The sequence below is a fragment of the Macaca mulatta genome, chromosome 8 (assembly GCF_049350105.2).
Source record: "Macaca mulatta isolate MMU2019108-1 chromosome 8, T2T-MMU8v2.0, whole genome shotgun sequence".
NCBI lineage: Eukaryota > Metazoa > Chordata > Mammalia > Primates > Cercopithecidae > Macaca > Macaca mulatta.
In genome coordinates, this window is record NC_133413.1 from 38680802 (window position 1) to 38705027 (window position 24226).

General features: G+C 38.1%; 1 protein-coding gene across 1 annotated transcript in view; it reads left to right on the forward strand.

Moving 5' to 3' along the window:
- Positions 1-3370: 3370 nt before the first annotated feature.
- The window catches only part of KCNU1 (potassium calcium-activated channel subfamily U member 1), a 162599-nt gene continuing 141743 nt past the window's right edge, over positions 3371-24226 (forward strand). The window contains exons 1-2 of the mRNA XM_077942816.1: positions 3371-3565; positions 6581-6700. Coding sequence (XP_077798942.1) covers positions 3371-3565; positions 6581-6700 — 315 coding nt within the window. The remainder of the gene's footprint in view (positions 3566-6580; positions 6701-24226) is intronic.

The window sequence follows — 24226 nt, forward strand, 5'->3', positions numbered from 1 at the left end:
GAACCATGCATTACACACTATGGGTGATGCTTTCGTCACAAGAACAGTTTGCAGTCAGAGGTGGAGAATATGGAGCAGAGAAGTCTGGATAACTTGGGTTAAGGTTGATGTAGATTCAGTATTTCATTCACCTAACAAATATTTTTGAGGATCAACATGCATTTGTTCAATCGCCAAATATTTACAAAGTCCGTACGTATTCCCAGGCACGTGCCAGGTACAACACTAGACACAGTAATCGGTGATGAGTAAAGCAGAAATGACATCCCGTGCTTGTGGAGCTTACAGTCTTGTGAAAGGAGACCAGGCAACAAGTAAATCACATAACAACAAATCTTGAGTACTATGAAGTGCTATAAAAGAAAGGGTCAGAAAGCCGTAAGAGAGACCAAGGGAGATCTGAAGAACAACAAAATAGCAACCACTACTGAAGTGAGTGCTCTGGGCAGAGGGAACAGAGGCATTGTGCTGTAAGGGCCTGGGCCAGGAAAAGGTTTGTATGTCCTCATAGCTAAGAGGAGGCAGCAGGATTGGAGTGCAGCATAGATGACGTGTTGCGGGATGCGGGGTGACTAGTCGCTGCAGTTTGCTAGGACAAGGTGGTTTCTCAAGACACTGGACTTTCAGTTTTGAACCTGGGACAGTTCTGAACGGACCATTCGTCACTCTAGGTTCAAGATGGGTTTGAAGAGACTGATTTTGAATCTCTCCTGTCCAGACCTACAACTGCTCCAGTCAGTAAGCAGGGCCTGGGCTCTAGCGCTGTCTGGTGTTCCCCCTCTGCAAATCTTTGTCCAGTAAATCTGTGTTGCTGTTGAGCAACCCTCCCCACCGCTGTCTCTGTTTCTTTTCTCCATTCTAACAAATAGTAAATAGCAAAAGTGAAGAAAATGAGAAAATTAAAGTGATAATGATAGATTAATCATTACTTAAGAGGGAGAATACTAAGTAAAGGATGTGGAGGAATTTTGGCTTAGAAACTCTGATCTTGTCCACATAGCTGTAAGTGTATGTGTGTGTGTGCATGCACACACACACATGTGAAAGAGATAAAACAAGTGATTTCTCCCTTTCTTCCTTCCTCCCTCCCTCCCTCCCTTCCTTCCTTCTTTCTTCCCTCCCTCCCTCTCTTCCTTCTTTCCTCCCTCCCTCCCTTCCTTCCTCCCTCCCTCCCTTCCTTCCTCCCTCCCTTCTTTCCTTCCTCCCTCCTTCTCTTCCTTCCTTCCTCCCTCCCTCCCTTCTTTCTTTCCTTCCTCCCTCTCTTCCTTGTTTCCTTCCTCCCTCTCTCCCTTCTTTCCTTTCTTCCTTCCTTCCCTTCCTTCCTTCCTTCTTTCTTCCCTCCCTCCCTCTCTCCTTCCCTCTTTCTCTCCCTCCTTTCCTTTACTTTCTTCCTCCTCCTCTCTTTATAATTAATGCCATTCAAAAAAGGAACTGAAATGGCTAATGGCATCTTATATTGAGTTTTATGCTTTTCAAAATATGTTCACACTACCTTCTTGAATCCCCACAATAATTCTACCAAGTAGGTATTATCTTCCACATAAAATCAAAAGACTATGAAAATTAAAATGACTTGTTAGACATCACACAGTAACTTAACAAAAGGACTAGGCTGGAACGCAGGGCTCCTAACTCCTCGACCAGTGTTCTTTTAAACACCGCCCTTTATTATTAGCTAGCTCAATGACAGGATTTTGTAGAAATGATGGGTAAGCTTAAAGGCAGGAAACGTAACTGTGGCAGCAGTTCTAGGAAATGCTACAGTTATCTTCTGAAGCAGCCTGCCAAACAGCTCAGAGTCATGGCGGGCTCCCAAGGACAGTGTGAAGATTTCTCTTGGGCCTCTTCACCTGGTGTTAGGTTATCTTCATAATAACTGGGGTGAACTAGGCCCTCCACTGGGCTCTGACATTTCACCTGCCACTTGTGCACACTGAAAGGCATGACATTTCTTACACCTTTGAAAACATCAGGGAAAATCAAAGAAATTTCTCTCATTCTGAACTTTACCTCTGCTGGGCCAAAAGGTTTGCTACCAGGGCAATAATAAAAGCAAGAAAGGAGAGAGTTCCATAAAGAAGAGATAAGTGGAACAGATTTATGGGCTGAAATAACAATCAACCAATGACCACACTAGTTAAATTGCCTTCTTCAATACCTGCACTCTATACTATGCCTTTCTTATGTAAAGAGTAAACAAACCCCTTTTTTTTTCTGTTTCAAGACAATCTTGATTTTCATTGTGTGTAATTAAGGAGTACAATGTGATATTCTTTGGATTGATGCACAATAGATACACATATTTTCAAGTCACGTGGGATAATATGTTCACATAATTTGTACAGATCAAGTCAGTGTACTTGGGATATCAATCAACTTACATATTTGTATTTTCTTTATGCTAGAAACATTCAAATTTTTCTCTTCTAGCTATTTTTAAATGTACAATAGATTATCATAAGCTTTAGTCACCTCACTGATCTTTAGAACATTATATGTTATTTCTTCTATCAAACCAAATATTTGTACCCATTAATCAACTTCTCTTTATCCCACTTCTTTCTTTGGCCACCCTTCCCGACCTCTGGTAACCACAAATCTACTCTCTTTCTTTATGAGATCCACTGTTTTAGCTTCCACATATGAGTATAAATGCAAAATGCTCTTTTAATATACTTATGCGTAGTGAAACAGTGACTGTAGTCAAGCAAATTCACATATCTGTCATCTCACAGAGTTAATCTTTTTTTGTGTGCATGTAACAAGAGCCCTTAAAATCTACTCTTTTAGCAAAAATCCTGAATATAAAATAATTTTATTAATTATGTTCTTTGTTCTGTACACTGAATCTTTTAGACTTATTCATTCTGCATATCTGCTCCTTTGTATAAAGGATAAACAAAAACTTTAAAATACTTCTCTCTTCTGTCCTTCCAAGCCTACTAAGCACGTGGCATCCTCCCAGATGGAGAACCAACTCATTCACACACATAGTTGGCTGTTGTTTCACTCAAAAGGAGTTGATTTGAAATTATCTGACTGCATTAACTGAACTGATAACCAGCTGATCATTGCTATAGATAATGGGATTTCTTCAAGGCATAGGGAAAGTCAGTAACAATCAGATCTAGAATTATGATTTTTTGACTATTCATATTGTAGGCCCCAGCCATCTCCAGTTGTGTATTTGTCCACAACCCATGAGCTGGCACCGGGGGATTGGCAGACCCTTGTTCCTGGAACCTCCCACTGGTTATCACACCTAACGTTGGAACACTGTGGTACAGTGAACTCTGATTCCTGGAATTGTTACCAGGTGACCACGACGTCATCAAATGGTCTGGCCATTCCTTCTACTGATGTCTCAAACATGTTTCAGACTAAGCTACGAAATGAAAGTTGGGAAGACTTGCAGAAAATGTCCTGCACAACTGAGATCCAAGTAGCATTCATTCTCTCCTCCTTTATGACCTTCATCAGTGGACTCATCATCCTGCTGATCTTCAGGCTGATTTGGAGAACTGTTAAAAAATGGCAAATCATCAAGGGAACAGGAATTATCTTGGTCAGTTTCCTTATTAGGGATCCCTTTGTGTGAAGTTACAGATGAGTTTGGGGTAGTTTTGTGTTCAGCAAAAGATCTAAGCTTCATTCAGTTTTTCAGGCTAACACAGTCAGCTTCTCTGGCCTGGTGCCTCAGAAAGGGTAGTAAGCCAGACCTCAGGCCACATTCTGAAGCCTGAAGAGACAGGGTCAGGCCTCTTTTTTCTCCCATCACTGGAAAAAGCAATGTCTTGTATGGTTAATGATTAATGTTAGCTCTGGAAAGGGAGGTCACTGTTCTGAAAAAAAGGTTCATAAACATTATGTCCATGACTCTATCTTGAATTTTAACAAGACAATTGTGCTAGGTTGTAGAAAGGAGGTGAAAGGGAACAAGACATCAACGTCAACCTTGCTTTCATAAATTGTTCATGCATAATGCATATGTACTGACATGTGTACATTGTCTTTTGTATGGTATGTGAACACAACACATTGAGTTGCACATACACAGAGAAGCTCATGCATACATGCCTGTGCTATCCAGGCATAGATGCAAGGACATTTCTTATAACCAAACAACCTTAGCAGGAGTTGATGTTGTTGAATAACAGCTGGCAAATGATGATGATGAGGATAACTGATGTATTATACAGATAAGGCATTGCTTAAGAGCTTGAAATAAAGCTCTCAAATGCTGTGTAATGGATGTTCTATTACCAGAGGTCAAAGATGAAGAGTTTTATTATACCCTGTGTAGTTTGTTTCCATTTTTGCTTCCCAAACTTTCTTTCTCTGATAGATTATAGCAATTTCCATAACACAACACATTTCACCTGTGCATTATAATATTGAAAATTTGCTTAAAACATTTCTTTTAGTACTAAAACCTACAGAAAATATAATTTATAAATTGATAATTTTTAAGGTTATTGGTAATATAGAATTTTGTTTTCCATATTTGAAAATTAGCCAATATTGAAGCTTATAGATTTTGTTCCTAAACAAGATTATTCTATTGATTATTTGTACATTATGGATTTTAAGCAGTGGCACAATAATTGGAGAAAGAATACTGGGATACTGACTTATGGGTAAATAGCCTTGATGAATCTGCCTCCTGTTTTCTACCTTGTTTTGTTGTTGTTAATGCACAACTGAATTTGTAGGATTTTTAAATCTTCTTAGTCTTCTGCTCTAGGCAGTGTTCTTCTCCATTATGTTCATTTTCTGTGATTACAAAAATGTGAGAGTACATTTGTCAATTTCCTATATTTTTCATTTCTTACTTTGGGTGTAATTTATGTCTACACTTCAATCCAGGTGTATCCTTTAATTACAAATATTTAGCAAATGTTACGAAATGTTAAGAAGTGAGCCTGAGCAACCAGAATGCTGTACCGTTCTGCTTTTGAATCTTGAGGAAAGAGTTTGATCAAGTTGAGTTAGTTTTCAATAATTTGTTTTGTTTCATCAAATTAAGAGTGACCTGTTTTTCTCTAAGCCTTTGGAGAAGTTGGACAAATGCAAAAAAAAAAAAAAAAAGTCAGAAATCTAGGTGTACTGTGAAGAGTTATTTTAAAAATTATTTGGAGAGTTATAATTTCTCTCCTTAAATGTGCATTTAAAACATTTATTACATCTATAAATATGATTTTATTATATCTTAGGACCAATTTGTTTTTCCACAGAAGGTAGCTCCATTTTATGATGGAATTCAAATGAGTATTCTATATTAATGTCATACCTAGTATTTTTTTAAATTAATTCTCAGACAACATTTAGAAACAGACATGAGTCGTGTGTATTAGAGGACAAATAATTGATCAGGATGTAAACTTTTATCAAAGAGTTTTTAAATGAGACTTCTCTTCTTATCATTCAGAAAATATGAGTAGAAACATTAACTGATTTTGGAAATCTTGGTTTCATATAAAATGAGCTTTTTTGAAAGTCAGAGGGAGTCATTTAGCTTGGTGTGGGTAGTCCTAGGTGGTTTGTGTATTTCTTTGTGGTGGTTCTAAAATATTATCAGCAAACAATGAATGCCAGCTCAGGCCCCAGCCTTTCCTCATTGCCTGATATTAGGAAAGTCATTTAATTTCTCTATACCTTGGTTTCCACATCAATATAAAATTTATTTAGTCATGCCTAACTTTATCATATGAGATTACTGTAACATTTAAATATAATAAGTGAAGACATTCTGGCCGGGCGCGGTGGCTCACGCCTGTAATCCCAGCACTTTGGGAGGCCGAGATGGGCGGATCACAAGGTCAGGAGATGGAGACCATCCTGGCTAACACGGTGAAACCCTGTCTCTACTAAAAATACAAAAAAACTAGCCGGGCGAGGTGGCGGGCGCCTGTAGTCCCAGCTACTCGGGAGGCTGAAGCAGGAGAATGGCGTAAACCCGGGAGGCGGAGCTTGCAGTGAGCTGAGATCCGGCCACTGCACTCCGGCCTGGGTGACAGAGCGAGACTCCGTCTTAAAAAAAAAAAAAAAAAAAAAAGACATTCTATAAATGTGAGGAAGGATTATAATTTCAGAATATAATACCAGCCAAAAAAACTAAAAGCAACACAAAATTGCTGAAAACTTCTCCCTTGTCTCACAAAATGCAGACACTTAAGTAATCACCTAAAAAATCAATTTGTAATCTTTTTTCTTTGTCCACATATCTTGATGAAAACTGTTACACTTATACCCAGAGCAGAAGAAAGTATGATGCTCCCAATTCTGATCGTTGCAATGATGTCAGTATGAAGGGTCTGGGACTGAGTATACATGAGAAAGACATAGAGGAAGATTGCAGAATTTCAGCATAGAAAAAGCTGTGCAGAAAACCAGGAAAATGCAAATCCAGTAAAATCCGTATTATGAAATATTGAATAAGCAACTTCAGGGTTCCCTGGTTTGGACAAGGTAGAGTGGTTTTCGACTGATACCATCACAAGAGGCTCTATCAACATAAGTAAAACAGATTTCTTTCTCTCAGATCCAGCTCACATTGTCAATTTCTTTCTCTCGATTGTAGGAACTGTTCACATCAGGTAGCATCCGTAGGAACCATGTAAGAAGCCTCCACTTCCACGGACGATTTCGTGATCGTATAGAAATGTTGCTTTCGGCCCAGACCTTTGTGGGGCAAGTGTTGGTAAGTACATTTTCAGTGTTAGCTTGCTAACAAACTTTAGCCATAGGTGTGATTATAGTCAGTATAAATCAATTGATTCTCTAGGTAAACAACTGATGTTCCTTTGGTCGTCTTATCTATAATATCACCACCTCCCCGTCCCCACCTCCCTGTGTCTACCACTCTTTACCCATTATCTTGCTTTATATCTGGAGTGAATATAATTACTAATAATTGTATTATATTATTATATATTAATGTAAATCATATATATTATTAATGTTATATAATTAATAGTATATAATACATTATCTGTAATAACATGTAATTATATGGAATAATTATATAATTATTAATAATTATAATCTTCCTAATTATAGTTAATTACTAATCATATATTTATAAATAGTAATTGTAATATTATATATTTACTAATTAATGATATATATTTATAATTATATAATTACTAATTATGTATTATAATTATATTTTATATTTATTGTCAGTCTTTCCACAAGGAAGAAAGCTTTGTTAGGGCAATAGTTGTGAGCGTTTGGTTCTCCTTATATATGCAGATGGGTGTGCACATAGATATTTTCAAAAAATGTTTAGTAAACGAATCAGACCTGAAATATATAGCTACTTTCCTCTCCTTTGATTTCAACAGACCTCTTTATATCATTATGCAAAGTAGCCTTTAGTGTCCCTCTATGATATTTATCCCTCTACTTCCTATTTTAATCTCGGTAATTTGAACATATTAAATCTCACTTTGGGCATCATCTCTTTGGGGCATCCTAACCTTACCTCTTTATTAAGAGCTCCTCCTCTAGCTTCTTTAATATTTGTTGAGCATTGCTATTAAAATTATCTGTGCACATGCCTCTCTCAGAGTACAGTGAGCTCCTGTCCATACTATGTCATGGAACTGTTTATTTCCCATTATCTGGATATAGCAGATGCCCTGTAAATGAAGATTGCGCTGATCATCCTTTCAGTAGTGTGGTTTGATCTAAAATATGAAAAGATGAAATTCATAATTAGGGGTCTGCTGCCATCAGATGGTCTTATAATGGAAGTAGGTTCGTGTGAGCTAAAGATTATCCTCTGTTTCTTATAACTAGCAAAAACATGGCCCTTTTCCAGTTACTGTTTAATTCTGATCTCATACATTGCTAACGCTTGGTTGGAAGTATTAAGTAAAACTGCTTTCATAAAAGCTGCAGGGAATGTTGAGTCATCTGGAAATGTGCCTCTCCTTTTTCTGTCTTCTAAAGTTTTTTATCTCTTTTCCTGAAATCTCTGTGGGTATGACCCATTGCAGAAGGATTTTGTAATTCTCTCTGATGATATCAAGGATTTCTTGGTTAGGATTCAATGTTCTTCAAACGTTCAAGTCATGTTTGTGTGAGAAACTTTGGGAATAATATATTAAAGGTCACTAGGGTGAGGGAGAAGGGAACTTACAACATCCATCATATGAGCATTGCATATGGGAAGTGGGTGGGAAAGGAATGATGAAAAATTACCATACCAATAAAAATTACTTACTTAACAAAGGGAAACTGTATTATTTTAACCTATAACAGCTGGTGATTATCTAGTTGGAACAGCAGGAGGCAAGGAGTAAAGCTTAGATTAGAATAAATGCTTCAGGCCGGGTGTGGTGGCTCATGCCTGTAATCTAGCACTTTGAGAGGCAGAGCAGGAGGATTGCTTGAGCCCAGGAGATCAAGACCAGCCTGAGCAGCATAGCAAGACCTCACCTCCACAAGTAATTTAAAAGTTAACTCAGTATATTGGCCTGCACCTGTGGTCCCAGCTACTCAGGAGGCTGAGATAGGAGGATCGCTTGAGCCCAAGTGGTCAAGGCTGCAGTGCTGCAGTGAGCTGTGATCATGCCACTGCACTCCAGCCTGGGCAACAGAGAGAGACCCCATCTAAAAAAAATACTCTAGCATTGAAAGCCAAAACTGAGCCTCTTAGAGATCCCAAGTACAGTTTTAAGAGAATAAAACAGCTTAAAAGGAAGGCTTCCTTCCTTCTATCCTTCTTTCCTTCCTTTGTAATTCTTTTACTTCTTTTTTTTATTTTAATACTTTAAGTTCTAGGGTACATGTGTACAATGTGCAGGTTTGTTACACACACACATATATATATATGTATATATATATATATATATACACACACACACACACACACACATGCCATGTTGGTGTGCTGCACCCATTAACTCGTCATTTATATTAGGTATATCTCCTAATGCTATCCGCCCCCCCACCCACTCCCCACAATAGGACCCGGTGTGTGATGTTCCCCTTCCTGTGTCCAAGTGATCTCAATGTTCAATTCCCACCTGTGAGTGAGAATATGCGGTATTTGGTTTTCTGTTCTTGCGATAGTTTGCTGAGAATGATGGTTTCCAGCTGCATCTATGTCCCTACAAAGGACACAAACTCATCCTTTTTTATGGTTGCCTAGTATTCCATGGTATATATGTGCCACATATTCTTAATCCAGTCTGTCATTGATGGACATTTGGGTTGATTCCAAGTCTTTGCTATTGTGAATAGTGCTGCAATAAACATACATGTGCATGTGTCTTTATAGCAGCATGACTTATAATCCTTTGGGTATATCCCCAGTAATGGGATGGCTGGGTCAAATGGTATTTCTAGTTCCAAGACTAAACCAGAAAGAAGCTGAATCCCTGAATAGACCAATAGCAGGCTCTGAAATTGAGGCAATAATTAATAGCCTACCAACCAAAAAACATCCAGGACCAGACGAATTCACAGCCGAATTCTACCGGAGGTACAAGGAGGAGTTGGTACCATTCCTTCTGAAACTATTCCAATCAATAGAAAAGAGGGAATACTCCCTAACTCATTTTACGAGGCCAACATCATCCTGATACCAAAGCCTGACAGAGATACAACAAAAAAAAGAGAATTTTAGACCAATAGCTCTGATGAACATCGATGCAAAAATCCTCAATAAAATACTGGCAAACCGAATCCAGCAGCACATCAAAAAGCTCATCCACCATGATCAAGTGGGCTTCATCCCTGAAATGCAAGGCTGGTTCAACATACACAAATCAATAAACGTAATCTAGCATATAAACAGAACCAAAGACAAAAACCACATGATTATCTCAATAGATGCAGAAAAGGCCTTTGACAAAATTCAACAGCCCTTCATGCTAAAAACGCTCAACAAATTCGGTATTGATGGAACGTATCTCAAAATAATAAGAGCTATTTATGACAAACCCATAGCCAATATCATACTGAATGGGCAAAAACTGGAAGCATTCCCTTTGAAAACTGACACAAGACAGGGATGCCCTCTCTCACCACTCCTATTCAACATAGTGTTGGAAGTTCTTTTACTTCTTTCAGCAAATATTTATTGTTTGCCAAGTACATGCTAGGCAAACACTCTAGGTATAGTGGAGAATTCACGCAAGAAACTTGCATTTAAGAAACTTAAATTCTAGTGAGGGTAGATATGAAAATTACATACATATGTAAATAAGATAAATTCAGATAAGGAGTGCCATGAGGGAAATGTGAGTGAAGTGTTTGTGAGATATGGTTGTTACAGAGTTAGATCACAGTGATGATAGAAAAAATCTCTAAAAAGGTAAGATTTGAGCTGAAGCATGATGACAAAGAATAAAGCAATTGAAGAATTAAGGGAATAGAGTTCCAGATTGAGAGAATAGAATTGTGGAGTCAAAGAGTGCCACAAGAGTTTACTGCAAGTACCAGAAGGAGGCTCCTATGCTAGGGACATGGAGGGCAGGGGACAGCGAGGTCTTACAAGAGACTGTAAAATGGCTCAATGTCTTAAGATTCATAGGGAGGAGCTAAAAGACTCAAAGGGAATCACTCTATTCTAAAGTAAAGGGATATCTGAGATCTTAAAGCATGAGTTGACATGGTCTGATTATATTTTAAGGTTCAACAGGCACTAAAGGCTGAAAATAGAGGAATTGTTAAAAGTAAGCCAGGAAAATGATGGTAGAAATTAGGAGTACAGTAGGGACATGGATGCAGCTGGAAACCATCATTCTTAGCAAACTATCACAAGAACAGAAAACCAAACACCACATGTTCTCACTCATAGGTGGGAACTGAACAATGAGATCACTTGGACTCAGGAAGGGGAACATCACATACCGGGGCCTATCATGGGGAGGGGGGAGGGGGAAGGGATGGCATTGGGAGTTATAACTGATGTAAATGACGAGTTGATGGGTGCTGACGAGTTGATGGGTGCAGCACACCAACATGGCACAAGTATACATATGTAACAAACCTGCACATTATGCACATGTACCCTAGAACTTAAAGTATAATAATAATAATAATAATAAATAAATAAATAAATAAAATATTCACACACACAAAAAAGAAATTAGGAGTACAATTTTAATATCACATAACTTTAAATTCAACAAAATTCAACCATAACCTTTGAAATGATAAATGTAACAAACCACAAAGAAGATATAACATCATTAACATCACTGCACCAAAAATATAACCCCAACGATATGTAAAACATTAAAAAGTTATTTTGATAAATGAAAAAGTAATTAAAATAAGTGAACTAAGTATCAAATGCAAAAAGTTAGGGAATAAAAACATTAAATCTAAGCAGAATAAATTTAAAAGATAGTTAGAAAATAATGAATTATAAAACAGTTGATTACTTCAAGCAATGAAATAGAGAAATCAATAGCTAGTCTATAAACAAGGAAAAAAAAGGAAAAAGAACAAATATATGAAATAAGACATTTAAATGAGAAAATAAGTACAGATAAAAAGGAAATTGAAAAAAATATATATGCAATTAATTTTGAAAACTAGATGATTTCTTATGATAATATGAATTACCAAAACTGTCCATAAAAGGAGAAATTCAAACAGACCAGTATCTGGGAAAAACAAAGTTGTCAAAGACCCATAATCATCATCACCCTCCCTTTTTGCCCCTTTGAGGAGAGACTTGGATGATTTCAAGGACTAGTCTATAAAACCATCAAGGAGTAGATCTCTCTAATGCTAATTAAACAGCTCCAGGTCATGGAAAAGAAAGCATTACATTTTCTTTTCCAATGAAGACACAGTACTTACATGAAAATCCCCCCAAATAGCAAATTTTATATACCCTAAAAACTAATGCCCTTAACACTTTGAGGGAGAATACATGGGCAACCACTCAATAGAAGTCTAAGAAAAGGAAGAAGGAGGAAGAGGAAACTAGGAAGATGGGGAAAAAAAAGGAAAACGAGAAAGAGGAAAAGAGAAAGAAGGAACGTGAGAAGGAAACTCCAACAGTAAAATAAAAAGATTCCCTTCAAACAAGCATGCCCTCTAGAAGTCTTCCTATATTATTAATATTAATGGAATGACAAGGTGTTGATCAACTCTGTAGCATCTATGGGTTTGATGTTTAGTGCATTTATGGGTTAGGTGTGTTATACCAACTACCTGCAGACAAAAATTTTTCTTCTAAATTTAGTTCCAAATATGATCCTATTCTCAAACAATTATCTTATTCCTTTTTGAGATTTTGTGTTGTAGTTAATTATGTAACTGACTGTAATTCTCTATTGCTTTGTGGCTAGAAAATGTAAAACCAAAATTACGGCTTATTTTTAGCAAGTGTGTCTATTTTTAGCATCATCCTAAGCACTACTGTACGTTCACATTCTGTTTTTCTGGCTTCTCTGGCATCTCTTTTTTTTTTTTTTTCCAGGTAATCTAGCATTTGTGTTTTTATATTCTGCCTTAAATCCTTCCTGTAAATGCATAACTTTTTCTGTGAACATGTAATCCTCTCTGTAGATAAATTAAGCCCCTAGCAACAACAACAGTTGTCAACCTTAGTATAAAGAAGAACTAAATGCACAAATAAAGCATCATAATTCATTTCGAAATGGGAAAGAATATTTCAAAAATGGTGTTTGGAATGACTAAATAACTTATTTTGCTATTTTTGCTCATTTTCCTAATGTAATGCAACCTCTAGGGAAAAAAATAAGAAAAACATAAAACATACTGGAAAAGATCAGTTTCTTCATATTTTATATGCATTGTTTATGTGAAAATAAAATAAACGTTTTCCACCACCTTGAGATAAGCTGTATCTTTATCTTTGTTTTCTTCCTTTCCTTATTCCATATTTCATATTGAATATACCATCAAGCATCAAGAATGTACTTTGACAGATATATGATGAGAATACAGTTTAGAGATCACTATCATATGAACAAAGAAAACACTGGCAGGAAACACTACACTACCGTCCTAGAAATGTTTTTGGCAGATGATTACCTTGTTTATGTTTTTTTCTGCACTGATCATTTATGGATATTATTGTTTATCTTTTCATGCACATGATACAGTATTTTAAAAGTACAAAGTAAAAACTAAGTTCCTTCCTTACCCCTATCCCCAGAAGCAAGTACCTACTGCCATGAGTTTCTTCCTTCAAAGCTCTGCAAATTCTCAGCAACATTGTCAGATTTATTTTATTTAGGTGTTCAGGCCACTTGGGATACTCTTGTCCTCCCATAATTGTATCTACAAATATAAATTTTGAAATAATGTGTTACTTCTTGTGGCACTTCTTTGTGGAGAGTAGTAAAGTGAATGGCCAGTGAAGCCAGTGGAGGTAAAATTAGATCTGAATTCAGGTTAGTCCATAGATCCTGTCTTCAAATAGGGATACACCCCGCGAGAAAGGGAGGGATGCCAACAGGTTTCTGAGGGGTCAGCAGGTGGAACGGTTCTCCAGCTTTCCTTGGTTCTACTTCCTAACATTGATGAAGCTGCGAACTCCACATGCTCACTTTCCTTTCCCCCACTACCATTTCACAATCCGTTTTTCAAGAGAGGCACTATCATTACCTCCTTTTTAAATGAGGAAATTGACACATATCTCATAGAAATATAATGTAAAAATTATACAGTGGGGATGAAAAATGCTATCTATAGATTTCAATAAACAAGCTAAAACATAAGAATGAGTTAACATTATAATCATTACTGTAGTGTTGTCATTATTACATGAGTTAATAAGTGTAAAATATACATAGGTTGTGCATATAATAAGCATATATAGGTATTGTTATTAATATTTTTATAAAGAAAATATCTCAGGACTTATATCTATAAACATAAACAATGACTAATATTGATGTTGAACCCTGTCTCATTCTAACAATAAGTGATATCTATAAATACCAACATTAATTTGAAAAGTCCATCTCATGGGTGAATGTTTTATAAAATTTTACTTTTTATGTTTTGCAATGATCAGCTTATGTTGTTTAATAAAAATTATCATGACAATTCAATACAGAAAAAAATATACAAAATAATATTTTGAGGCAGATGTCAGGAAATTTAGATTCCCTTTGAGTTTCTTGCACCTATCTTGAGATTTCAAACCTGCTGTCCCATTTTTCCATTTGTTTATTACTGGAAATAATATTTGTTAGAGGCATTAAGCAGTAATTACTAATCAACATGACATTTTATGTTGTAACTAGGATGATCATAAACACAGATTTCTGCTAGTTGTCCTAGTATAATTGTTAATAGAGCCTCTTTTATTCTTAAAAATCTATGTATGGCCAGGTGCAGTGGTTCATGCCTGTAATCCCAGCACTCTGGGAGGCCAAGGCAGGCGGATCATGAGGTCAGGAGTTTGAGACCAACATGGTGAAACCCCGTCTCTACTAAATATGCAAAAATTAGCCAGGCGTGGTAGCGCTCGCCTGTAATCCCAGCTACTCAGGAGACTGAGTCAGAAGTATCACTTCAACTTGGGAGGCAGAGGTTGCAGTGAGTTGAGATTGTGCCACTGTACTCCAGCCTGGGTGACAGAGCGAGACTCTGTCTCTTTAAAAAAAAAAAAAAAAAAAAAAAAAAAAAAAAAAAAAAAAAGAGTCCATATATTTGGACAATAAATAATATAGTCACCTTGGTTTTAAATGAAAGCAAGTTACAGGTCATTTTCCAAAGAAGAGGAGCCAACAGAGAGAAGACAATTTTGTCTCCTTGATGGCCCCACAGATTAAATTACAGCTTTGATTAGAAAGAACCTTTTTTTTTTGCTTTTGTTTGGTATGCCTCTTTTTCTCTAATTTGCACCCTTCTTCCCCTTTCCTCATGGGTCATGTTCCTTCCTTTTGGTCTCATTTAGCCTTTTTGGAGATGTATATGTTTCATTAGTCTCATGAAGAAAAGTAGCTTTATTCATTAATTCTACATAGATGCATGTGTATATATATATACTTCAGTGTGTGTGTACAATTTATACACACACATATATGTGTAATTAATATCTTCCTTAGCCTTCTTAATTTTAATATGGTTTTTTCCAATTTACCTTAATTTTCCTTTTCTCCCCCTCTAGTCAGTTATATGAATGTATCACATGCTACACCACCAGTTCAGGATGAGCATTTTCTCATAAACTTTTTCTGATACCCAAACTGCTTCCTCTTACCATCCAAAAGTCCATCCTGTCCAGGCATGATGGTTCATTCCTATAATCCCAGGACTTTGGGAGGCTGAGGCAGTAGAATCACTTGAGCCAAGGAGCCTGAGACCAGCCTGGCAACATAGTGAGACCTCATTTGTACAAAAAATAAAAATATAATTACCCAGGCATGGTGACGCACACCTGTGGTCCCAGCTATTTAATTGAGAGGCTGAGGTAGGAGGATTACCTGAGCCCAGGAGGCTGAGGCTACAGTGAGCTGAGACTGCACCACCCACTCCAGCCTGGGCAACAGAGCAAAACCCTGTCTCAACAAAAACAAAACCATAAAAAACAAAAGTCCATCCCAAGCTGAGGAAAGGGAAGTCTGGTTGGGCCCTAAGTTTCTTGAGAGGAATCCCCAAATCCACATTTCCTCTTTGCAAGGAGGTGGGGCAGGGAGAGCTAATTCTAGCCCACAGGGCAAAAAGGATTAATGGGTAATAAACACATTGCTCAATGGTTCTTGTGAAGCTTGCCATTTAAAAATAACATCCTCAGCACAGGTTTTCAGTGGCAGTGGCTCACACTGTTGGCTTTGGCAGAGGGGCCTGGGCTCCTTCCCCCTGGAGCCTCTACCTGCCTCTGTTACCAGCAGTGACTAGTCTTGGACGTCTCATGTACTTGGCACTTACTCTTAATCACTGACCCTGATTGCAGATACCCAGCAGCTCTAGCAGTAACCCCCCTCACATCTGGCATCCACATTCATGCCTTGTCCATGCTGTCAGTAATCATCCACTTCAAAGCCAGGAAGTGGCTGATCAATGAGGGGCACAGGGGCTTGGTAGAAATGGCCCCTGGAGGGTATGTACCTGATCCATCCCAGGCTGGCACTTCAGGAAAATTCCTCAGTGGTTGGTGGAAGGTGGTGTGGGGGTTGGGCTGGACACTTACCCCTTCCTTTGCAGAAGCAGCGTGATACTTTCCAAACTTATTCTGTCCATAGTTCCCTGAGTCTGTGTCCTAAAGGCTCTGGCTGTACTTGACTTCCTCCTTCCATGATGATGAATTCATCATCGTGTTGATGAATTCACTGGACCACTGGATCTTCCAACACAGCTTGTGTTCTTGACTGGGGCAGCTTTGATAAGTGTCTTTCTGAGATCCAGCTCATCCTTTGCCCTCTGGATGAGCTTGGCCGTGGGCTTGGGTAATATTCGTTGTCAGTCTGGGTATTCCCGTATTCAGGACCAGAGATTCATCATCTCCCTCAACTTAGCCCAGAGGCGCAGGACAGCACCACAAGCCCAGGTTAGGTCCCACTATCTTGCACAGCCTTCACCGTGGAAACAGCCATCTGGGCTGGCCACATTTTCCAGTTTCTTGAGTTGAAATTAATTGTATCAGAATTTTTCCTCGGAGTACTTCTTTGGCTATATCTCAGAGACTCTGGCAAGTAATGCTTTTATTTTTATTGATGCATAATTCATCTTTTAAGTTGTTTAAATTTTAATTTTGATTTCTTGTTTGATTCATGATCTATTTAGAGAAATGTTGTGTGCTTTCACTTTCCTTGGATGGAGGGGTTTTCGATTGGGGATAGAGTGGCTATCTTTTCTACTTTGGTAGAAATTTATGGTCCAAGAATGTCAAAGCTTTTATGATTTCTACTTCACAGAATTTATGGAGAAATTCTTTGTTGCCTAGTACATGATCAATTTTTATTACCATGTAATGGAATTTTGAAAGACTATATATTATCTGTTTGATGTATAAGCAATACTAATTATGTTATATGTGTTTTCCATATCCTTAATTATTTGCTGAATGATTGAAAGGGACATGTCAGAAAGCTTCATTTATAATTTTTTAGTTTTATTGACAGTCATGTATTTCCAGCAGACTTTGAATGATATATTCTTATATGATATCCACTGATATACAAAGTCACCTATTGCATCTTCTTGGTTGATAGTGCCTTTTATCAATATGAAATATCCATTTTTGCCAAATTTTGTATTATTTTTGGCTTTGTTTTGCTTTTGCTGGAATATTTTAGAATGCAATATTAGCATGTAACATTGATCCTCCTGTTTTCATTTTATTCCTACTGGGATATCTTTGCCAAGGTCTCTTTCAATCTTTCTTTCTTATTTCCTTTTAAGTATGTCTCTTGGAAGTGTCATATAGCTGGATTTTTGTTCTTGTGTTGATTTAAAAATACATTTATTTTTTAATTTGCCAGGAGAATGTGATCATTTTCCTTTATGGTGATCTATTTTATTGGTCTTTATATTATAATATTTAGAGATTAAATGTACTGCATAATAGAATATCTAAATATTAGTGGCTTAAACAAACAAATGGGAGATCTGTTAGCAAAGAAAGAGAGAACAGGTATTGGATACACACTAGGAGCTCTGCTAGGGTCTGAATTTCCTATCTTACCAGAGAGGCAGAACTACATGGTGATTGTGAATTTCAGGAGATTTCGGTTCAAACACTCACGCCTCCACTTCCTAGTATGTAATCTTGAGTGAGTTAATTTTTCTAAATTGGAATTCATTCACATAATATGAATATAAAGAAGGTTATAATAACACCCATTAGAGTGTTGCGAGGAGAATTCTATCATAATACATGTAAACCACTCAAGGCAGAGTAAGCACTGACCATTGGCTGATATTTACATTTTTACTTTATTTTTTTTATTACTTTAATTTATTTTTTGGCATCCTCTAATGTGGCTAATTTAATTTTAATAGACTATTATACACATTATGTAAATCAAATGCAGAACAAACTATCTGCACTATATTTCTCTGTGTATCTTTGTGTGTTTATTGTATCTATATGCTCCTTTTGTATGAGAATAATTGCAGGGGAGGTCAGGTAGCATTATACATGTAGTATGATTCCTTCTTAACGTTTACTTTAAAGTCTAAAATTACACTAAAACCTAATTTTATCAGTTTTATTATGTACCAGTTTTTCTTACATAACATACCATTTCTTTCTGAATTTTTCTTCTTCTTTTTTTTTTTTTTTTTTTTTTTAAAGAAGTGCCCATATTCATTTGCCATGGGGAAGTGTGGGTAGTATACTTTCTGAATCTTTGAGTGTCCAAAAATGTTTTTTTTTTTTTTTTTTTTGCTCTTACAAGTAAACAACAATGTGGTTGAGTTTAGAATTCTTGGCTTGCAATCTGTTTTTCCTAAAACTCTGTAAAAGCTGCTCCAGTGTTTTCTAGCACTTAGGGCCACATGCCAGGTACTAAGCTATTGTCTAGCAGCTCCCAATATAGCCTCTCTCCTCTGTTTTGTGAGGCGGGGCCTGAACTCAGCAAGTGTGTCTCTTCTGTAAGCTTGCTCCTAGACTCTGCCAATAGAGAGTATAAGACGAGGCAGGAAGCCTCGAGGTCAGAAAAGGGAGCTGTTTGTTGCTTCTATGTTTTGTGTCTGTTCCTTTCAGTCCCACCTACTCAACAGATTTTTAATCCAATTGTCGTACTTGATTCTTGTTTCCTTTTTTTTTCTTCCAACATTGCCACAAGCAGCTCACAGCATCACTGCAGAGGCACAATTACCATCTGTGCTGGGATCCTTCCTCTTAGATCTTGAGGACTAAATTCTGATTATTTTATCTTGCCCAAATTCCTATCTAAGGGATGTAGGGAGTCATGCCCTACAAACCGTAAATTCTCATCGATAGGTTTTATTTAACCCTATATATTGTGAGTTACTTTCCAATCTGACTGGCATAACATTATGCCAGAAGAAGAAAGTCAAAATATTTTTACCCCAAAACATGTTTCTTTGCCATATTTTGAATGGCCCTGCAAAGCTGTCCTTTGTGGGGGAATATTTGCATGTGTAAAGAATCTCTATTAACATAGCTAGATCTTTTTCTTCCAGGCCCTCCCAGTCCTAAAGAGCTTAACTAAGAGTCCAGCAAGTTTTAAAGATCTGGATAGGAAACATTTGTCATCTATTGTCTCTAAGGGCAGCTATCATAAGACTTCAGAAGAACCTTGGTCTCCACAGTCTTTTACCTTAACCTGAACATTTCCTTTCTATCAATCCCAGGTCTCCAGACAAACTCAACCAATTGTCAACCAGAAAATGTTTAAATTTACCTATATCCTGGAAGCTCCCCACCACTGCTTTGAGTCCTGCCTTTCCGTACTAAACCAATGTATTTCTTAAATGTATTTGATTGCTGTCTCATGCCTCCCTAAAATGTATAAAACCAAGCTGCACGCTGACCACCTTGGGCACAGGTTCTCAGGATCCCCTGAGGGCTGTGTCATGGGCCATGGTCACTCATATTTGGCTCAGAATAAATCACTTCAAATATTTTACAGAGTTTGACTCTTATCGTCGATAGTCTGAATCCCAACTCCAAAGAGCACCTCTTTGAAACTACTAAATTTTGAGAATTCCAATCTCTTTTTTGTTGATCCCGCAGGCACTGGGGTGCAGAAGCTCACAGTGAGTTACGCCCATATTCCTCTTTTTGCCTTTCTGATCCTCCAATCCTACTTAATAAACTTTTAAAATTCAATTCTCTTAAAATGACTGGTATGACTTCTGCTTTCCCTTTCGGATCCTGATTGATACAGATTAGAAAGGAGAATTACAAAGTCAGTCTTACTCTCTTTAGTTTGCAGATAACCTGTATTTTTATATTTTCCAATATAGAAAAGTATAGACTATCTTCAAAATCTGAAATTTCCCCATGATATGGCTGTGTGTGTGTCTTCTTTCAATGTTTCCTCCCTGACAAGTTTTGGTGGGCCTTTTCAATCTAGACTCAGGTTAGTTTTCAGTTCAGGGAATCACCTTTTGCTTTTTTCTTTAGCTATTCTTTTTTTTTTTTTTCCTTGGGGGGGGGTGGGTAGAAGTGTTTGTCTTATCCTTCTAGAATGCCCATTATAGTTGTTTCTCTTGTATTTAACCTCCCTGCCTTTTATTTTTATTTATTTATTTATTTATTTTATGGCGTATCACTCTGTCACCCAGGCTGTAGTGCAGTGGTGCAATCTCGGCTCATTGCAACCTCCGCCTCCCGGGTTCAAGCAATTCTCCTGTTTCAGCCTTCTGAGTAGCTGGGACTACAGGCGCATGCCACCACACTTGGCTATTTTTTTTTTTTTTTTTGTATTTTTAGTGGAGATGGGGTTTCACCATATTGGTCAGGCCTGTCTTGAACCCCTGACCTCAGGCGATCCTCCCACCTTGGCCTCCCAAAGTGCTGGGATTACAAGCATGAGCCACTGTGCCAGGCCCCTGCCCTTTTAATTATAATTTTTATCTCCGTTTTTTTGCTTGGTGGTTTTGGAGAATTCCTTTATTCTAGTTCACTTTCATCAGTAGCCATTCTGCTATTCAGTACCTCCACTGAGATATCAATTTTGTCAGTCACATTCCCTCCTGCCCTAAGACTTCTCTCATTCTCTTATTGTTCCTTCTGATTGTAGGCTGCATTTATTTCATCAGTATAATATCCTCTCAAGTCTCACTAGAAACTCTAATTGTAACTTTAAAATGTTAAATCGTAACAGATTCTGTGTTAACTCTTTCATGAAAGTCACTCCGTGTACTTTCTTTGCCTGACCCTCCTGTTTTCCTATACTTCTCATAAAACAGGCACTTCTCCGTGGTATGTTACTATTCCCAAGGTTTAGAGTACTCCTGGTGCCCTTTTTAAAAAGCATTGCATTTTGTTTCTTATCTGAAGACCCCACAACTATCCGCTAACTAAACAGGGGTTTTTAAATCCAGTTGTGAAAATCAAAGTCCCAGGTTTCTATGTGTTTCCTCATAAAGATAAGTGTGGGAAATAAGGCTGAGGCCAGCAACTCTACAAACAAGGCTCTGTCTGGATGAGGTCTCCACTCTTTCAGTTAATTTTTCTTTGATTTCTTTCTAATGTGCTTCCTAGAAAAAGAACTGTTGCCACTAGCCAAGAGGTTCCTCCTCCGGGACTGCTCAGCCTCAGGGTGTCTCCTCTCCGCCACTTTCAGCTGGGTGGCCCCATCTCCAATCCATGGTCTCCATGGCTCAGGTAGAGGGCTTTCTACCCGTCTCTGAACAGTCAGCTCTTCCAGATTTTGCTCCTCCAACCCAGTGAAAAATTTACAGCCCTTCTCAGAATTATCTATCATTTCTACCCGACTCACTGAACAGTGTCAGTCAGAGCCCTAGCATCGGAAAGTACTCATCTTGAGAGTTGGTAAGAATGACTGACAACAGTATAACAGGTTTGAAAAAGGAAAGTGTTATCGGAAGGAAAGAAAACTGCAGTAGAGTTCAGCAATGTTCTTCAGCAAAACAGGACTGAGTGGGCAGCAGGGTGCTTCAGCAAAGCAGGACTGAGTGTGTAGCAACAGGACTGAGTGGGCACCAAGGTGCTTTGACAAAACAGGACTGAGTGTGCAGCAGGGTGCTTCAGCAAAGGAGGACTGAGTATGCTGAGATGGATTTTTCCTTAGGGGTGTTTTGGACCTTAAAGCAGGAGCTTAAGGGAAATTTGAACCATATTAGCCCATAGGTCTGCATAAATGATTACATTTGTAGACATCGTGGTGCCTTGATGTCAACAAGGGTTGCGCAATGAGTTTTGACATGCATGCAATCCAGAGATGTATAGAAATTCTGGTTACTTGTAAATTTGGGAGAAAGAAACATGGAACCAGATGCCTGCTTTAGGTAATAGGAAAGCCCAATTAGTTGTAATTCCTCGGGTAAGGAGTTTTGTCTCTGGAGGGTCTGCTTGATGGGCATCAGGTGATCTTTCCTCTCCTTAGTGTCCACAAAGCTGTCAGCTCCCAGTGCCTTCTTTTGGTTTTAATATATATTTTGCTGTTTGTTTCCTATGATTTCTGGGTAATGTTCTTTGGGTTTGTGGTATTCAATTCTTAGTTTTGACAATTTTTTTTTCTTTTTAAATTTACTTACCTGTTTTTGTTCATTTCCATGGGTTGGGGGGTGTAAAAGTAAGGCATGTATGCCATCATCTTTCCAGAAATCTGTCAATATATGATTTTTACTTGAACCTTCTATGGGATTTCATAAGAGAAAAAATGTACATAATCATATGTAAATAAAAGTAAAAGGATTTCATTAAAATTATTAATAATTATCAATATGCTGCGGTTAAATGTATATATGTGTGTATAAATACACACAAACACATATATATCTCCACTCCCAACAACTCTTCTGAGCTTCAGACCACAGTTGCAACTGAATATCTGCATGAGACCATCAAACTTAGTACTATCTTCATCAACACTTAACCTAGATTTTTTAAATGGAACTCACAGGGCCAAGCGCCATGGCTCACGCCTGTAATCCCAGCACCTGGGAGGCCAAGGCAGGCAGATCACTTGAGGTCAGGAGTTTAAGACCAGCCTAGCCAACATGGTGAAACCCCATCTCTACTACAAATACAAAAATTAACTAGGTGTGGTGGCAGGTGCCTGTAATCACAGCTACTCAGGAGACTGAGGCAGGGGAATTGCTTGAAATAGGAAGGCGGCAGTTACAATGAGCCGAGATTGCGCCACTGCACTCCAGCCTGGGCAAAAGAGAAAAACTCCGTCTCAAAAAAACCAAAAACAAAACAAAAATGGAACTTACAATAAGAGCTGAGACGCCAGCACTACCACATACAAAGCTCTTGAAAGAAAACCAGTTGAAGCTCCTAACCTCTTACCCAATCACTTGTAAACTAGGGTCAATTTGAAATAGAAGAGCATTTTTGGAAGGGACTCTGCTGTTGGAGAAATGTGAGGGTACTTTCCTCTCATCTCAAACTTAGGACAGGAAGCTGAAGAGGGACTACTCAGAAATCTCAATTTGCCTTCCTTGGAACTTTGGGAGCGCAGAGGACAGGTCTGTGCCTCCTCTGTGGCTCACTGTTGGCTAGCTGCTTTGTGTCAGACGAGTTGCCACCCAGGACATAATCTGTCCCTTCCAGTGTTTGTTGGAGCAAAGAAAACTTAAGAGTTTCCATGGGCCAAACATGAATCACAGGGGAGAGACTTCTATAACCAGCTGAACGGGGGATCTGGGAGGATAAGGGTTCCTGCGGAAAATAGGAGGGTAGGAAGTAGCGAGAGAAGAGTGGCTGTGAGAGAACAGGCGTCACAGAAATAAGGGAACCACAAATCAAAAAGATTGTCTTCCCTCTTCCCCTTCTTCCCCTTGCATTTTCCCCCTTTATTTTGCTTTGTTTTATTTTCAAAGAATTTCACTTCTAACATATCAGATGATTTGCATATTAATTATCTTCATTTGTCATCCAGGCTGTGATGTCCATGAGGGGGCAGGGATCTTTGTGTATGTTGCTCACTGATGAACAGAAGAGTACTTGGGTCACAAGAGGAGCGAGAGAAATCTTTGTGGAATTTGAACATGAATTCAGTTGGAATCTCCAAAGAACAATGGGACCACCATGAAAGTAAACATTAAAGACCTTTCATGGCCAGAGAGCCCCAGGGTGTGAGCACCATGATCTAACACCAGTCAGAGAAGCAAGTTCTTTCTCTCATCTCCCTTTTCTGATCCCTCCCCAGATGGAGCTACAATTCTGGAGAGGTCAGTGCTGGCCTAGTCAGCAGAATCCAGGAATAACAACCTAGAAATGGTTAATAGAGATGAAACCGAGTCCTTTCACAATATACATAGCCCACCCAAGGAATATCTGAGCTAAAATTAAGAGAAGATTTAATCCTAAATAAAAATCCAGAGTTTCATTATTAGAATTACACTGGACTGAACATGTTCAAGAGCTGGATCGTTTGGAAACAAGAAATAACTGGAGGAATGTTAAATTACCTAAAATTAACCTGAAATGCATTAAGGCCGCCAAAGGTTTTATCCAAACACCCTCAGGGCTTTGAATGGACAGTTTCTAATTGCATTCCCCGAGTTATCCCTGTTTTACCGAGGCACTGGCATAGGAAAAAACCACCTTCTTCTCACTTGCAGCATTTTCGCTACTGGGAAAATTCTGGCTATACTTTAGGGAATA